The sequence below is a fragment of the Pristiophorus japonicus genome, chromosome 1 (assembly GCF_044704955.1).
Source record: "Pristiophorus japonicus isolate sPriJap1 chromosome 1, sPriJap1.hap1, whole genome shotgun sequence".
In the NCBI taxonomy this organism is placed as follows: Eukaryota; Metazoa; Chordata; class Chondrichthyes; family Pristiophoridae; genus Pristiophorus; species Pristiophorus japonicus.
In genome coordinates, this window is record NC_091977.1 from 92838215 (window position 1) to 92856579 (window position 18365).

The window sequence follows — 18365 nt, forward strand, 5'->3', positions numbered from 1 at the left end:
TGGAATTTTCTTCCTAAATCGCTCCACCTCCCTCATCTCTGTTGGACATGATGGAAAGTTAAGAGTTAATAATCAAACCCAATTATATAACTTTCACTGGTCATGGAGCAACAGTTCTAAAGATAACAGCAGAACAAGAAATGCCTGTGGGCAAGGGAGGATGAGTTCTGTTCTGCTCCAAGTACTAATTATCATCTACAAGGAATGCTTGTGCAAGGACACACCATAAGTGATTAACTTTAGTGATTAGTGTAATAAGCATATACAGTATACAGACGTGGACCATATATAGTAGACAGCTGTGGAAGCTGAGACATTGAATAAATTTAAGACAGAGAAAAACAGTTTCTTCATCATAGGCAGTCCTTCGATATTGAGGAAGACTTACTTCCACTCCTGAAGTGAGTCCTTTAGTGGCGGAACAGTCCAATATGAGAGCCACAGACTCTGTCACAGGTGGGATAGATAGTCGTCGAGGGAAGGGTTGGGTGGAACCAGTTTGCCACATGCTCTTTCCGCTGCCTACACTTGATTTCTGCATGCTCTCGACGTTGAGACTTGAGGTGCTCAGCGCCCTCTCGGATGCACTTCCTTCAATTAGGGCGGTCTTGGGCCAAGGACTCCCAGGTGTTAGTGGGAATGTCGCACTTTATCAGGGAGGTTTTGAGGTGTCCTTGTAGCGTTTCCGCTGCCCACCTTTGGCTCGTTTGCCGTGAAGGAGTTCTGCGTAGAGCACTTGCTTTGGGAGTCTCGTGTCTGGCATGCGGACTATGTGGCCTGCCCAGCAGAGCTGATCGAGTGTGGTCAGTGCTTCAATGCTGGGGATCTTAGCCTGGATGAGGACACTGATGTTGGTGCGCCTGTCCTCCCAGGGGATTTGTAGGATCTTGCGGAGACATTGTTGGTGATATTTCTCCAGCAACTTGAGGTGTCTGCTGTATATGGTCCATGTCTCTGAGCCACACAGGAGGGCAGGTATTACTACAGCCCTGTAGACCATGAGCTTGGTGGCAGTTTTGAAGGCCTGGTCTTCAAACACTCTTTTCCTCAGGCGGCCGAAGGCTGCACTGGCGCACTGGAGGCGGTGTTGGATCTCGTCGTCGATGCCTGCTCTTGTTGATCGGAGGCTCCCGAGATATGGGAAGTGGTCCACAGTGTTCAGGGCTGCGCCATGGATCTTGATGACTGGGGGGCAGTGCTGTGCTGTGCAGTGAGGACAGACTGGTGGAGGATCTTTGTCTTACGGATGTTTAGCTTAAGGCCTATGCACCTCAGTAAATATATTATATTGACTATATCCTGGAGTTCAGCCTCTGTATGTGTGCAGACGCAGGCGTCGTCTGCGTACTGTAGCTCGACGACAGAGGTTGGGGTGGTCTTGGACCTGGCCTGGTGATGGCGCAGGTTGAACAGGTTCCCACTGGTTCTGTAGTTTAGTTCCAGTCCAGCGGGGAGCTTGTTGACTGTGAGGTGGAGAATGGCGGCGAGTAAGATTGAGAAGAGGGTTGGGGCAATGACATAGCCCTGTTTCACCTCGGTCCGGACGTGGATTGGGTCTGTGATGTATCCGTTGGTAAGGATCACAGCCTGCATGTCGTTGTGAAGCAGGCAGAGGATGGTGCCGAACCTTTGGGGGCATCTAAAACATAAGCAGAGAGATCAATTAAACATAGTGCAGAGTGTGTCTGTTACAATTTAGGTAAATACGCCATCCTTAAGGTATTCTGGAGAACAGATCAATCATGAAGTCTTGTTTGTGGAAGGTACCTTTTGAAGTAAAGAACCAAGACTATTTACGTAAATAAGCTGTTCACTGTTCTTGAGAGGATCCAAGAACAATAAATCATGAAGTCTTATCTGTGAAATGTACCTTTTTGAAGTAAGAAAACAACGATGAGCAAGGAAGATACTTTTCCAGGGCTAATTGGAGAGCCAGAGAGAGAGGGAGAGACCCAAAGCTACTCTATTATATAGATTGATCACCTATGCTATATTAATAAAGTCTGTTAGTTATACTCGCTGCCAAAAATAATCAAGAAATTCAAAACTTTGGCTAATATTTTTCCCTGAAATTCCAATGTCCCGGGTCCGTACAAAGTCGGACAAAAGTATAGCCTACTTTTACAGGCGCAAGTGTTTAAAAATACATACAAACATTAAAATTAAATTAAATAAACACATATGAAAACATACTTTATTGTTTAAAAACCCTCCCCACTTTAATTTAAATGATTCTTAAATATGTCTTGTATTTTTCTATTTTTTATTGATTTTTCTTGTGTGTTGAGGGGGGGGGGGTTCTCGTTCATAATAATGGGAACTCCCAACTTACGGAGTTCCCATTATTATGAATGAGAAAATACTGTACCTTGCTTGGCTGCCCAGAGCCATGTGACTACAGTTCCAGCCCTGCGTATGTCCCAACGTGCACAGGCTCGGAAGTTCGAGCGGGCGCAGTTTCTTTACCTTTTTTTCTTTAGTTTTCCCACAAGAAAACCTCTATCGGAATTTCAACCCAAATGTTTCTGTATCACTTGCTTAGAATTAGCTTAGTGAGGTATTGGGTACAAGCAGAAGCGATTTAAAAAAGGCAAGACAAAGAATAAAGAAGGAGAATGAGGAATGCAGGCTCCGAATAAAAAGATTAAACTCCAAAACTGTAATTTAGTGATAGAAAAAATAGAAACAGAGGAGAAAATAGAACACAATAGACTGCCCAGGACTGTAAAATTACATTTATCAAGTAATGGAGATCGTCCAACAAAACATCGCTATTGAAGTGACTAGTGTTAATTAGTTTTTCTATTAGACAACAAAATAGAATGAACATAATGGACTAGATCTACTTAAACATGCGATTCATCAAATGATGCTATTAAATTTTCTGGTCCCTCATTTAAAAAAAATTCTCCTATTAATGCGCAAGAAATAATGCTGTTAGCCCTATTGTTAAAACTATTTAGCAAAAGACTGTAATGACGATACCGACAGGTATCAGCCTCGAGTCAAAAGGTGGTCGGCTCAGCCCCCATTTTGGATACTTGAGCATCATCATCATCATCATAGGCAGTCCCTTGAAACGCAAATGACTTGTTTCCACGCCAAAAAAGGGATGAGTTCACAGGTGTTTCAATGAAGGATCTGGGTGGAAAATGCCTATGCGTGAATTTTTTTAACGTGTGGTGGCCGTTGCACACTCGCCACCACACGGGCTTGACAGAGCTGGGTCTTGGTCCAGCGGCAAGGGTTAACCAAGACGACTGGAGACCTGCTCTGCTGCACGGACCTAGTGCGCACACATATTGCAGTCTGGGCTGGCCTGTGCTGCTCCTGGGCCCCTGGCCCCGAACTCACGCCTCCCCTGGGCCCCGATCACGTCCCTCCACAGTCTCTCACAGCTCCTTCGCCCCAACCTCGCCGCTCCTGCTGTATCTGCCCATGCTCCAATCACCGACCTGGACCTTGATGACGTCCCTCTTCCCTGCCGTCGCCCTCTTGCACCAACTCGCGCTGCTCCCTGGAGTAGTAAGCCTCCATGCTGCTCTCTGAGGCCTCCACGCCGCTCCTTTTATGGCTCCGACCTGCCGCTGGTGTTCTCACGCAGGTCAGGGCCTCCACGCTCACGGGGCACTCACCCGCCTCCTTGATCACGTGCTGCAGGCTGCTCTGGGTCTGCCTCAGGCTACATAGGAGCTCCAGGTTCTGCCTCGCCATGTCCTGGTAGGTCGCGATGAAGTAGGCCAACACCAGCGCTCCCGCGAACATCACCGCCTTCCGCAGCAGCCATATTCAGCAGTAGATACGCTCCGTGTACTCAAAGCTCGACTCCAAGAGCCCGATTTCTGATGAATATACAAGCCTTTCCAGATACACACTGAAGGTAGTCAGCAGAAACAGCATCAACCATGCGGCAGCGGTGCTCTGGGCGGAGTTGAGCAGGAACACCACGGCGAAAGCCAGCAGACTGCAGAGGTAGGAGTAGAAGGCGGACGGCTCAACCATGACAAACTGGTGCAGGTACGAGAGGCGGTGGAAGATCTCGGCAAAGAGCTGGCGATGTCTTGTGTGGACTCCTGCATCTCGCGGAATACCTGCCGTACACCTTGCGTCGATTCCTGGAGCGTGTGCCTCAGTGTGTTGCCATTGCGCAGAATTTCGTCCTGGGTCTTCAGTGTAGCATTCTGGACCTCGATGATCTCACTGGCCATCTCATTGGTCATCTGCAGTTGCTGGGCGATGCTCTCCGAATTCACAGCCAACCTGTCGATGGTGTCCTCGGCCTGCTGTTGCCAATGCTGTGGGCATAGGTGAAGAACTCTGTGCAGGCCCCAAACACCATGGTTTGAGCGGCGATGGTGGCTCTCCTGCTGTTGCTGGTGGTGTGGGCCGTGCTGGGGCCCGAATATGCCATTTACACATCCTCTAGATCTATCTTTTGTTGCTTTACTTGTCCCATTACCATCCACTTTTGCCTTGCACCATCATCCCTTTTGTCATTTAATCTCTCCTGCCTTCCACCCCATCACAAGTTATTATTTAATGTTGTGGACAGCAGTTAGTGGCACCACATGTAGTAAGTGGGCATGCTGAGCATTCGGATTCTCATTCATGCCTGAAATTCTCACATGGTGAGTTTCCAATGTTAGTTTTAATTCTCAGCTTTCTTTCAATTGTAGCAATTCTCTCACTGCTGTTCACCCATTCACACATTCACACAATACATCTATGACCTAACCTCCAATTACAAAATTCAATTCTGAAGAATGCCCTCCCCTGTGAGCTTGGTTGTAAACTAGGCAACCTACATTTGTACTTCAGTTAGCTGTGAAGTTATTGCAGACTCTTATATAAGAGATACAAAAGAAAAATACTGCAGATGCTGGAAATCTGAAATATAAGCAGAAATTGCTGGAAATACTCAGCAGGTCAGGCATCTGTGGAGAGAGAAACAAAGGTAACGTTTCAGGTCGTTGATCTTTCATCAGAACTGGAAAAAGTTAGAGATGTAACTGGTTTTAAGCATGTACACATGCAGAGAAAAGGGCAAGTAGAGGAAAGAACAAAAGAACTTGAGCAGAGGCTGACATTTCAGTGCAGTACTGAAAGAATGCTGCACTCCCAGAGGTGCTGTCTTACATAGGAACATAAGAACATAAGAAATAGGAGCAGGAGTAGGCCATATGGCCCCTTGAGCTTACTCCGCCATTTAATACGGTCATGGCTGATCCGATCATGGACTCAGGTCCACTTCACTGCCCGTTCCCCATAACTCCTTATTCCCTTAAATGCCCTTTTTCGATCTTACAAAGGCCTTTGACACTGTCAACCATGAGGGTCTATGGAGCGTCCTCCTCCGTTTCGGATGCCCCCAAAAGTTTGTCAACATCCTTCGCCTGCTCCACGACGACATGCAGACTGTGATCTTTACCAACGGATCCATTACAGACCCAATCCATGTCCGGACCGGGGTCAAACAAGGCAGCGTCATCGCTCCAACCCTCTTCTCAATCTTCCTCGCTGCCATGCTCCACCTCACAGTCAACAAGCTCCCCGCTGGAGTAGAACTAAACTACAGAACTAGTGGGAAGCTGTTTAACCTATGCCACCTCCAGGCCAGGTCCAAGATCGGCCCAAACTCTGTCGTTGAGCTACAGTACGCGGACGACGCCTGCGTCTGCGCACATTCTGAGGCTGAACTCCACGATATAGTCGATGTATTCACCGAGACATATGAAAGCATAGGCCTTATGTTTAACATCCGTAAGACAAAGGTCCTCCACCAGCCTGTCCTCGCCGCACAGCACTGCCCCCCCAGTCATCAAGATTCAAGGCGTGGCCCGCGACAATGTGGACCATTTCCCATACCTCGGGAGCCTCTTATCAGCAGACATTGATGCGGAGATTCAACAACGCCGCCAGTGCAGCCTTCGGTCGCCTGAGGAAAAGAGTGTTCGAAAACCAGGCCCTCAAATCTACCACCAAGCTCATGGTCTACAGGGCTGTAGTAATACCTGCCCTCCTGTATGGATCAGAGGCATGGACGATGTACAGAAGACACCTCAAGTCGCTGGAGATATATCACCAACGATGTCTCCAGAAGATCCATGGGAGTGTCCTCGTCCGGGCTAATATCCCCAGCATTGAAGCTTCGCTGGACAGGCCGCATAGTTCACATGCCAGATACGAAACTCCTTAAGCAAATGCTCTATGCGGAGCTCCATCACGGCAAACGAACGAAAGGTGGGCAGCGGAAGCGTTACAAGGACACCCTCAAAGCCTCCCTGATAAAGTGCGACATCATCACTGACACCTGTGAGTCCCTGGCCAAAGACTGCCCAAGGTGGAGAAAGTACATCCAGGAGAGCGTTGAGCTCTTCGAGTCTCAACGCCGAGAGGGTGAAGAGATCAAGTGCAGGCAGCGGAAGGAGCGTGCAGCAAACCAGTCCCACGCACCCCTTCCATCGATGAATGTCTGTCCCACCTGTGACAGGTTATGTGGCTCTCGTATTGGACTGTACAGCCACCAAAAACTCACTTCAGGAGTGGAAGCAAGTCTTCCTCGATTCAGAGAGAGACTGCCTATGATGAAGAAACTGTCTTTCTCTGTCTTAAATTTATTCAATGTCCCAGCTTCCACAGCTGTCTACTGTATATGGTCCACGTCTGTATACTGTATATGTTTATTACACTAATCACTAAAGGTAATCACCTTATGGTGTGTCCTTGCACAAGCATTCCTTGTAGATGATAATTAGAATGATAAGCAGAACAGAACTCATCCTCCCTTGCTCACAGGCATTCCTTGTTCTGCTGTTATCTTTACAACTGTTGCTCCATGTTGTGGAGGATTAAAAATATAACACTCACACGAAAGGTCTTTTATAGAGAAAAGAGTTGTTTATTAAAACCTGATTAATCAAGGGAGATCCAGCCTCATCAGCACCGTTACTGAGTGCTCTCAACTCCGATCTCACAAGACAGGCGGTGCAATTACATGTTTATAGAGTTGAAATACAGAAACTAGGCGGGGAAGTGTTCCATTGGTTATTTGCTACCAGTCCTTGCCCACCTACTACTAATACATTGGTTGATACAGGTTACAGGCAATTTCATTGGTTACAGTAATTTCTAATGATTCTATTGGTGCAGTCAGTTCTGACTGCTGTTGCTAGGGAACAGCCCCTGCAGATTATGTGTACTTTCCTGGGAACGTCTTCCCAGGCTTGTTATCTTTGGCAGAGTCTGGTTACACTCTGCTTTAAAGAGGCTTTTGTCCCTCTTATCTCCTGTGTATAGAACATCGTGGCCTTCTCTCATTATTTCTGTGAGCTGTCTACGTAAATCTTGTGGGTGTTCTTATCTCCTAAGAGAATTTCTCTGACCTTAGTTTTTCTGCCTAATTCAGCTATTCTACCATGAACGCATTTTAAACCTTACTCTCAGTCTTTCTTACTTTATTTTAATTACACCGAATTACTTTACCCCTAATTAAGGTTTTTTGCCCTTACAATCCCCCATTTGATCAGGTTGTAATCCCTAATACCCACCATGAACAACAATTTTTCCTTTTCCTGTCTTGATTCGTGTGTCTCCCGCCTCGGTTCCGTTGATCAGGCGGTAGGATTGGGACACTCACAACTCATATCAGGTATTCATGCCATCTTTGTGTTTGATTACCCCTCTTTTGATCAAGCAAAGGCGTTCTGCGTTCTTTGTTACGGGCCTTGGCCAACTTCTTCGCTCTGCGTCTCTTGTATCTGCCTGCACATTCTCCCAGGAGCATCAGCACCAATATTGCTGCACTAGGACTAACACATGGGATATAATTCTAATCCCTATCTTGTTACTTTACTCGGGTATGCCTCTCCTGTCTTTGCACTTGTTACATAACATCACCAACCAACTCAAGGCTATTACTATCTGTACTGCCACTAGGGTACGTGAAAGGATCCTTATCCACAGATGTATAATCTCAAGTATCAAGGCGGGTTTTTCAGGTTATTCTTTATTTCACTGTCCAGTTCTTTGCCTTTACCCTTTAATAATATCTTTTAAGGTTATTTCTTAATCGTCCTTTGAGCTGTTAAATCTTCAGGGGAATTGGTGATGCTTGCTCTTCCATGTAATCATCAATATCTTGCTGCATCTCATCGCTTATATTTAATGTCATTGTCTTCCTGGCATGTATATATGTCATGCGTGCTCTTCCCACTGCCACCGACGCTCTGGGAGTAAAGCAAAAAATGATGCACTGTAATGTTACAAGTCAAGCCTCTGTAATCGTAAGTTCCCATGCTAATTACCACACAATATTCTCCTCGCCCTTGATAGGTGTAATATGTGGGTTCGGTTCGGGCAGGGCTTATTCCAATGACACATCCTTCCGTAGTATTGTCAAACCTGCGGCTATCCTTGCTCCCGTTTCCCACTGGGTGAGGGCACATAGTTTGGCATCCTTCTCTCCGGCACCCGGATAAAGATACTCCCCTTGTATTTCCATTCTTTTTGGTCTCATACTGGTCCATTGCGGATGCACTCTTCCCCTCGTATTATGTTTGTATCCCCTCACATCTTCCTGTAACCGCATGCACCTTAGTCATTCCTTTCAGGGTGCAGGCGTCTAATGGACCAGTGTGCTGTGTCATTTCGTTCAACTGGGTGCTATTTATCCAATCTGGAACTCGCCCGGTTTGTATCTGATCCATATTGTGTCTCACCTGACCGATCATCCATCTCCCATAGGCATGACATGTGTCTCTTTTCCTGTCCTCGGCATTGTCCTCTCATTCCTGCTTATTTACCTTGTTAATTGTTCGTGTATGGTCTTCCAATATGGATATATCCTCTAGCAGTATTTTTGATGTTTTAGATCTGAACTCTGAAGATTCTATCCCTGTCCTGGCCTATTTCCTCATTAGTACCTCCCTAGTTCCCCTCAAACTATCTACTCCTGCCTGGATTGCCTGTATATTTAGTGCATCTACTAGAGAGGTCCCTGTACTTGTTCCAGTTAATACGTCATTCCCTATAGATCTCCTCTGTCTTCCCCCTTTGTGTCTCAGCTGCTTGTGATCTCCCTTGCTACTGCTGCGTCACTCGCTTTTCTCAGGATTGTGTCTAGCAATCGTGTGTACAATGCTTTAGTCTTGGGCAAAACTTTTCTGGCATGTATTGGGCTGTTACATTTATGCTCACAGGTAACATTTCATGCTGCACACTGTCAAATAACAACATTATATCTGTTCCAGGTCTAACTACCACTCACTTTCCCAAGGTTAATTCATTGGTTTACAATATTCAGGTCTGGGCTCTCCTGCCATGACTTAATCCTTAAATTAACCTAATTGGTAACAACGCCAAAGGTTTCTTGCTGATAAGAAAAAGATAAAGAAAAAAGAAAAACTACTCACCAATCGAGCAGCCAATCATTTACCCGCTTGGCTGTGACGTCACACTCGATTTCTTTCTATATCTTTTTTGCCTTTTGAACCTGAACCTACTCCCTCTGTTGAGTTGCTCTCCCGACTGCTGCCCTTTTATGGGCTTTGCTCTCCCTCTCTTGAGCCGTTCTCCCGACTGCCACCCTTTTATAGGCCTCTGTTGAGCCGCTTTCCCGACTGCCGCCCTTTTATGGGCCTCGCTCTCCCTCTGAAACACACAAAATCAGAATGCAGATGCAGCAAATAATTAGGAAGTCAAATGGAATGTTGGCCTTTATTGCAAGGGGGATGGGGTATACAAGTAGGGAAGTCCTATTACAACTGTACAGAGTATTGGTGAGACCACACCTGGAGTACTGCGTGAAATTTTATTCTCCTTATTTAAGGAGGGATATACTTGCATTTGAGGCAGTTCATAGAATGTTCACAAGATTGATTCCTGAGATGAAGGGTTTGTCTTATGAAGAAAGGTTGAGCAGGTTGGGCCTATACTCATTGGAGTTTAGGTGATCTTATTGAAACGTATAAAATTCTGAGGAGGCTTGACAGGGTAGATGCAGACAGGATGTTTCCCCTTGTGGGGCATCTAGAACTAGGGGGCATAGTTTCAGAATAAAGGGTTACCCATTTAAAATGGAAATGATGAGAAATTTCTTCTGAGGGTTGTGAATCTTTGGAATTCTCTACCCCAGAGAGCTGTGGAGGCTGGGTCATTTAAGGTGGAGATAAACAGTATTTTGAACAATAAGAGAGGAGTTATGGGGAGCGGGCAGGGAAGTGGAGTTGAGGCCAAGATCAGATCAGCCATGATGTTATTGAATGACAGAGCAGGCTCAAGGGGCCAAAGGCCTACTCCTGCTCCTATTTGTTATGTTCTTATCTAGGGGTCATATATGACGCCAAGGTTGCAAACAGTCTGATTCAACCTGAAACAGTGCCCAAGAAGTGGGTGGATTCGGTGGCAAGGAAACAAAGTTTGTTGTAGGGGAAAGGCACTGATATATGAATTGTAGGTGAGCAGGGGAGTTCTCCTTATACCTTGTCCAATATTAATTCCCCAGCTAATTCCGGCCAAACAGCTCAACATGTCAGCTTTTAACTAGCAACCCCACAGTTTTTTATAGATGCAATTAAATCATTCAAAATGCTTTTGGAAAAAAAAAATGCCAAGCTTTCTTTTGGCTAAGTAACTGAAATTTCTGATTTTCAAAATCTTTTAAAATAGATTCAACGTTTTACATATTTCATGACAACATGATAACATTTGCTCATTTACTTCTTGCATGCACAAAAAAAAAAGACGTTTTTTACGTGACTGCTATGGGCGTGCATGCCCAGTACAGCTCCCGGTCTGCATTCAGCCATTTTTGAAGAGCCAGTTGTGTGTGCGAACTTTAATTCTCAGTCGAAAAATCAGAGCTGCCATACAATGCGGTGCAAGGACCAGGAATTTCTCACGGGATGAAGTGGAGGCACTAGTTACTGTAATTGAGGCCAGATGGCACGAGGTGGACACCAGCAGAGGTCACATAAAAGTTTCACCCAAAGAAATGAAGAAATGAAGAAATACTGGAACCAACTTGCAGAAAATTACTGTGCAATGGTGACCACCCCGGGGTCTGGAGGCCAGTGCAAAAAGAAATGGCAGGACCACCTTGGTCAAGTAGTTAGTGTAAGTAATATTTTCATTTATTCACTGGAATTGAAATTGTAAACGTGACCATCTGGATATGTCCCAACGAGCAGATAGACACCCTTTCTGAAAAAAATTATATTTTCATCTTTGCAGAGGAAGGTGGCACACAACAAAAGGGAAAGAACTCAAACAGGAGGAGGCCCCACAAATCTGCATCCACTGACACCCTTAGAAGACAGAGTCACTGCTTTGATGGGTCCTGCCTGGAGAAAAGCAACCAGCACTGCACAAGCTGGGCACACACTCGAGGGAGAGGGTAAGTTCTGCAAATTCCACAGTCTGGCTTTGCTAAATGTTAAGTACTGCGCTGGCTAGCTATGCTTCAGTTCATGGGGATGTCTGCGTCAGCTACGCTTTGGTTGGTGCAATGTGCTATCGTTCATCGTGGTCCATCAAATGAGCCTGCTGCCTGGCCTGCGCTGTGTGAGCCTACTCATGCCACCCACCCTGCCCCCTCCTCTGTTGTTATCCATTTGTCTGTTCTGTTATAGTTTGCGGAACTTAAGGCCAACCCTGACAAGGCTGAAGCCGATGTAGAAGAAGATTCAGATGCGGAGGAGTCTGAAGAGAATATCTTCCAATCCCACCTTCTAGACCAAGAGCATGGGGGAGGGGCAGGGGGAGGGGATGGATGAAGCCCCCACTCTTGTACTCACTCTGGAGGAGGTGCAGGTGCCAGGCTCTTTCCTGAGTGGTACGAGTGTTGGGACATTGCATAGTTTCTCACAGTCCGAGACTGCGGGTCCCAGTGGGATGCAGCGAGGTACACCCAGGGTGAGAAGGGGAAGGAGAGCTCAACAGCGCTTTCCTGAGGTGCAGGATCTAACAGATGTGGTTCAGATGCTGGCAATGAGCATGGAGAGCATTGACCTTACGCGATCACTCCTGGACACCATCAGTAGGGTAGATGATAAGGTATCGGGACTGTTGGGAGAAGTAACAACACTCTCACGAGAAATGGAAACATTGTCCGGCACATGAGGGAGGGAATGTCGCTGGTAACTGAAACACTGTTTGTGAACATGAGGGAGGGAATGTCGCAGGTAGCTGACACACTGCTGATGAACATGAGGGAGGGAATGTCACAGGTAGCTGATACACTGTCGGCAAACACGAGGGAGGGAATGTTGCAGGTAGTTGAGACACTGTTAGGGCACATAGGGGAGGGAATGTCGCAGTTGGCTGCTGCAATAAGGGAACACACCCAGACCACACAGCCATTGACAGAATCAACTGCCACTCCCACTCCAATCCCCAGACCGGGCCTTCCACATTAGGGCCTGCCCACACCCCACCATCAAGAAGTGCTCATTACCCAAGATGTTCGAAAGAATAAGCTTGGTACCAACTTGAGAAATGCTGCGCCACCGCCTGTGGGCAGGGGTGGAATCAACAAGTCCAAACGCAGCGGTTGGTCTTTGAATAAGGTGGAGGAGAGGTGGGTGCAGTGTAGGGGACTGAGGGTCTAGTGAGAAGGGGGAACTGAGGGAAATCCTTATTAGTCAGGAAATGGTGTTAGGGAAATTAAAGGAACTGAGGGCGATAAATCCCCAGGGCCTGATATTCTACATCCCAGAGTACTTAAGGAAGTGTCCCTAGAATTAGTGGATGCATTAGTAGTCATTTTCCAACATTCTATAGATTCTGGTTCAATTCCTTTGGATTGAAGGGTAGCTAATGTAACCCCACTTTTTAAAAAAAGGAGGGAGAGAGAAAACAGGGAATGAAAGACCAGTTAGCCTGACATCGGTAGTGGGGAAAATGTTGGAATCAATTATTAAAGATGTAATATCAATGCATTTCGAAAGCAGTGACAGGATCGGTCTGTTGTGAACTGTGCAAACAAACTTCAAAATAAGTTTGAGGCTCAGGAACAATGGAGGCTTAAGTAGCCCCAATAACAAAGGCAGCTTGTGACTGGGAAACCTAAAATAACAAAAACAGGCTATTTAAACTTGCCATAAAGTCTGATACCTCTTCATCAACAATGACTGTACTTTAGAATGTAGTTAATTGTGCAAAATGTTTTTTTTATCTAAGTACTTATCAGCTTTGGTTCATTAGAACAGCTTTTAGCTGCTTTTACAATGTAGCCTGAATATTATGCAAGGGTGAGCTAACTGTCGAACTCCTCTTCGACATTTAGTTGAAAAGTGTGTAGAATCATAGAAAAATTACGACACATAAGGAGGCCATTTGGCCCATCGAAAAAGAGGTACCCAGCCTAATCCCACCTTCCAGCACTAGGTCCATAACCTTGTAGGATGCGGCTCTTCAAATGCACATTCATGTACTTTTTAAATGTGATAAGGGTTTCTGCCTCTACATCCTTTCAGGCAGTGAGTTCCAGACTCCCACCACCCTCTGGGTGAAGAAATGTTTTCTCTTCTCCCCTCTAATCCTTCTATCAACTACTTTAAATCTATGTAGCTGGCCTTGCAGTAAACTGGTTGTATTGTATTGTGAAAATGGGCAGTGTTTTGCACAGGTGCAGGGTTGGTCAGGACATTTTGGCCAGTGAAGATGCGCAGTATAGAGACCCCATGCTGCATCATGAAGTCACCAGGGAATTAATGGAGGAATGTTTCAAAAGTAAATAATGCAACACAAATTATTCAGTGCTTACTGCAGTAAAACTTATTTATGGACCTTTCATATTTCACAGCTACATTTGCATGTAATTTATAACCTACACCATGAATATTGTAAGATTGCAAGTGACATGGTACATTGGAGGTCACTGGTTCCACCCCCACCCCATTCTGATCTTGAACTGTTTTGGAAGATGTTTAGTGGAGCTGAGATCATCCTGTGATGGGAGGGAAAATCTTAAGGGAATTACTCTGGAAGGTAAATACTCTTCAGACAATAAAACATGATGGCATGGATCAAACATGTTTGAAACATTATGTATGTTTTGTCAAATATTTTAATTTGTCTGCTATTAATTTTGATTTTATTCTATTCCTTTCTTTATAGGTCAGTCTCCAACTCTCAGTCCACATCACAGTTCACAGTAAGTACTGCGAGATATTTTTTTAACAGAGCTTCAGATTGTGGGATTTACCTTTATGAGAACAAAAGGCCTTTATTTATATTTCCTTCACTTTTCTATTCAGAATATTTTCAAAATGTGTTATGAGACATAGAACGGGACTCTTAATTATGATGTTGCATTATTTTTAAATATTTATTGAACTCCACCTTGGTGATAATAGTTAAAAGTAACATTGTCTTATCTTGTAACTGTTTGCATTCTTTTTTCTATCTTCCATGTTTTCTATCTCTTACTCTTTCCATCTCCTTTCTCTTTTTGTATGTGTTTCACACAATTTGGGCTCAATTTTCGGCACCATTGGGCGGCGTTTTTTTGGCATCCGCTGATTTTTTGGGAGCAATCGTGAATTTGCAACTTTCCTCAATGTTTGTACGCTGGTGGCAACTGTCAACACCAGGTCAGGTATGACAGATTTTTTGATGCAGGTCTGGTTGAAAACTGATTTCTCTGCCGTTTTTGGCCGTTTTTGGCCATTTAAGCCATTTTCGGCAACACTGAAATTTTAAAGGACAGTGCAGAGTGGCCTTAAGTACCGATCATAAAAACCCCACATTAACGTAAGAAAATTGGCACTGAGTATATTTGAGTTTTTGGAGCGAGGCAAGAAGACAATTTAAAACACATATTCATGGTGATTTTTGCAGAGGGAACTCGGAAAATACTCAAAGTTAATTTTTCCCACAGAATGTTAGAAATGTAATTTGTTCCGCATAATGTTTAGAATGTGTATTGTTATGTGAGCAGGCAAATTGCGACTTCATCCCACCTCAGAATCTCTGCTCACCGGGCTACAGGCACGGGTTGGATGAGTGCCGGCTGGCTGGCGGCAGAATCGCTCCGTCGGCCCGACACAAGCACAGGAGCTCAGCGTCTGGATTCCAACCCCCCTCCCCCGCCCCGGGCTTCTTTCCAAGACAAGCGCCGATCTCCTGTGTTTCTGACCAGCCAAGCGAGCAATCCTGCCGGACCGGCACTCTGACCTGTGCCTCGAGCCCAGTGAGCATCGGAGACGGCACTACAGTTTTGTGCACAGCAGCAAACATACACATTTAGCCCCACCCAAAGTTATCATTAAAGTGCCATAAATCACTGTGCATCTTAGAGACAGAGCCTAGTGTTGCATATGCGCAGACTAGGGTGTGGTTTGTTCTACTCGGGCTGTGAGTGATTCAGGAAGTACTGTCTCACAATAACAATAATAACAACAATAACAATAATAATTATGGGTTTAATTCTGACTATGCCTCATGTCATAAGGTCAATTTACATGCATGCCATTCAGAGACATCGGAGAAACCAGATAGCTCAAAGACTGGTGTGGGAGACATGGGTTTTGGTTCCTGGGGCACTGACACCAGTACTGGAGTAAGAGGGAGCTGTTCCTTTGGGACGGACTCACTTGGAAAGTGCTGGAGCGAGGGTCCTGGCAAACCGAATATCTAGGGCTACAGAGAGCTTTAAACTAATTAGTGGCGGAGGAGAGTTCAGGTGAGCAGAAACCTAAAAGCTCAAAGAACAAGCTGAAGGCAATAGAGCAGAGTAGCATTGGGGGAAACGAAAACCAGAGCGTGACAGGAAGGGGCAGAATCTATAAACATAAGAGTGTATCAGAACCTGGGGCCATAGCAGGAGAAAATGGTATGAAAACACGTTTAAAAGCTATTTATCTGAATGCATACATCAGTCGTAACAAATTAGATGAGCTGTCGGCACAAATAGTTATAAATAGGTATGATATGATAGCCATAACAGAGACGTGGTTGCAAGGTGACCAAGACTGGGAACTAAACATTCAGGGGTACTTGACAATTCGGAAGGACAGACAGAAAGGAAAAGGAGGTGGGGTAGCTCTGTTGATAAAGGATGGAATCACTGCAATAATGCAAAACAATATTGGTTCAAATGATCAGGATGTTGAAACAATTTGGGTGGAGATAAGGAATAATAAGAGGAAAAAGTCATTGGTGGGTGTTGTCCATAGGCCCCCTAACAGTGGCAACTCTGTTGGTCAGAGTACAAACCAAGAAATAATGGAGGTTTGTAAAAAGGGAACAGCAATAATGGGTGATTTTAACCTCCATATTGATTGGACAAATCAAATTGGTCAGGGTAGCCTTGAGGAAGAGTTCATAGAGTGCGTAAGGAACGGGTTCCTTGAGCAGTATGTAACGGAACCAACCAGGGGGCAGGCTATCTTAATTCTGGTCCTGTGTAATGAGACAGGATTAATAAACAATATTCAAGTAAAGGATCCCCTTGGAACGAGTGACCATAGCCTGGTTGAATTTCAAATTCATATGTAGGGTGAGAAAGTTGGATCTCAAACCAGCGTACTGAGCTTAAATAAAGAAGACTACAAAGGTATGAAGGCAGAATTGGCTACAGTGGACTGAGAAAATAGATTAAAGTGCAGGACGGTTGATGAACAGTGGCGTACATTTAAGGGGATATTTCATAACTCTCAAGAAAAATATATTCCAGTGAGGAGGAAAGAGTGTAAAAGAAAAGATAGCCATTTGTGGCTAACTAAAGAAATAAAGGATGGTACCCCACTATTTAAAAAAAGAGGGAGAGAGAAAATGGGGAACTACAGACCGGTTAGCCTGACATCAGTAGTAGGGAAAATGCTGGAGTCTATTATAAAGGATGTGATAACGGCACACTTGAATAATATCAACAGGATTAAACAAAGTCAATATGGATTTATGAATGGAAAATCATGTTTGACAAACCTACTGGAGTTTTTTGAGGATGTAACTGATAGAATAGATAAGGGAGAACCAGTGGATGTAGTGTATTTGGATTTCCAGAAGGCCTTTGATAAAGTCCCACAAGAGGTTAGTGTGCAAAATGAAAGCACATAGGATTGGCGGTAATGTATTGGCATGGATTGAAAATTGGTTAACTGACACGAAACAGAGAGTAGGAATAAATGGGTTTTTCGGGGTGGTGGGCAGTGACTAGTGGGGTACACAGGGATCAGTGCTTGGGCCCCAGCTATTCACAATATATATAAATGATTTGGATGAGGGAACCAAATGCAATATTTCCAAGTTTGCTTATGACACAAAACTAGATGGGATTGTGAGTTGTGAGGAGGATGCAAAGACGCTGCAAGGCGATTTAGATAGGTTGAGTGAGGGGGCAAACACATGGCAGATGCAGTATAACATGGATAAATGTGAAGTTATCCACTTTGGTAGGAAAAACATAAGGACAAAGTATTATTTAAATGGTGATGGCTTGGGAAATGTCGATGTACAGAGGGACATGGATGTCCTTGTACATCAGTCATTGAAAGCAAACATGCAGGTGCAGCAAGCAGTTAGGAAGGCAAATGGTATGTTGGCTTTCATTGCAAGAGGATTTGAATACAGGAGCAAGGATGTCTTACTACAGTTATACAGGGCCTTGGTGAGACCGTACCTGGAGTATTGTGTGCAGTTTTGGTCTCCTTACCTAAGAAAGGATATACTTGCCATAGAGGGAGTGCAGAGAAGGTTCACCAGACTGATTTCTGGGATGGCAGGACTGTCATATGAGGAGAGATTGGGTCAACTAGGCCTGTATTCACTAGAGTTTAGAAGAATGAGAGGGGATCTCATTGAAACGTATAAAATTCTGACTGGGTTGGATAGACTGGATGTGGGGAGGATGTTTCCCCTGGCTGGGAAATCTAAAACAAGGGGTCACAGTCTCAGGATACGGGGTAGGAAATTTAGGACCGAGATTAGGAGAAATTTTTTCACTCATTGGGTGGTGAGCCTGTGGAATTCTCTGCCACAGAAGGCTGTGGAGGCCAAGTCACTGAATATATTTAAGAGGGAGATAGATAGATTTATAGAAACAAAGGGCATCAAGGGGTATGCGGGAATATGGTGTTGAGATAGAGGATCAGCCAGGATCATATTGAATGATAGTGCAAACTCGAAGGGCCGAATGACCGACTACTGGTCCTATTTTCTATGTTTCTATGTATCCAGTTAAAAACAAGGGCATAAAAAGTGGCCAAAACGAGTGGGAGGACAGAAGATTGGGAAGCTTTTAAAAGCCAACAAAGAATGACTAAAAAAAATGATTAAGAAAGGGAAGATAGACTATGAAAGTAAACTAGCACGAAATATAAAAAGAGATAGCAAGAGTTTCTATAGGTATATAAAAAGGAAAAGAG

General features: G+C 44.8%; 1 protein-coding gene across 2 annotated transcripts in view; it reads left to right on the plus strand.

Annotated features, from left to right (window-relative positions):
• LOC139228082 (tyrosine-protein kinase transmembrane receptor ROR2-like) overlaps positions 1-18365 on the plus strand; it is a 304606-nt gene that overhangs the window by 15987 nt on the left and 270254 nt on the right. Inside the window, exons 1-3 of one of the 2 annotated variants that reach the window (XM_070859290.1) lie at positions 10820-11112; positions 11230-11392; positions 14116-14152. In XM_070859290.1, coding sequence (XP_070715391.1) covers positions 10939-11112; positions 11230-11392; positions 14116-14152 — 374 coding nt within the window. In that variant the 5' untranslated portion in view covers positions 10820-10938. Of the gene's footprint in view, positions 1-10819; positions 11113-11229; positions 11393-14115; positions 14153-18365 lie in introns of those variants that run through there. The other variant, XM_070859350.1, reaches the window with a different exon arrangement.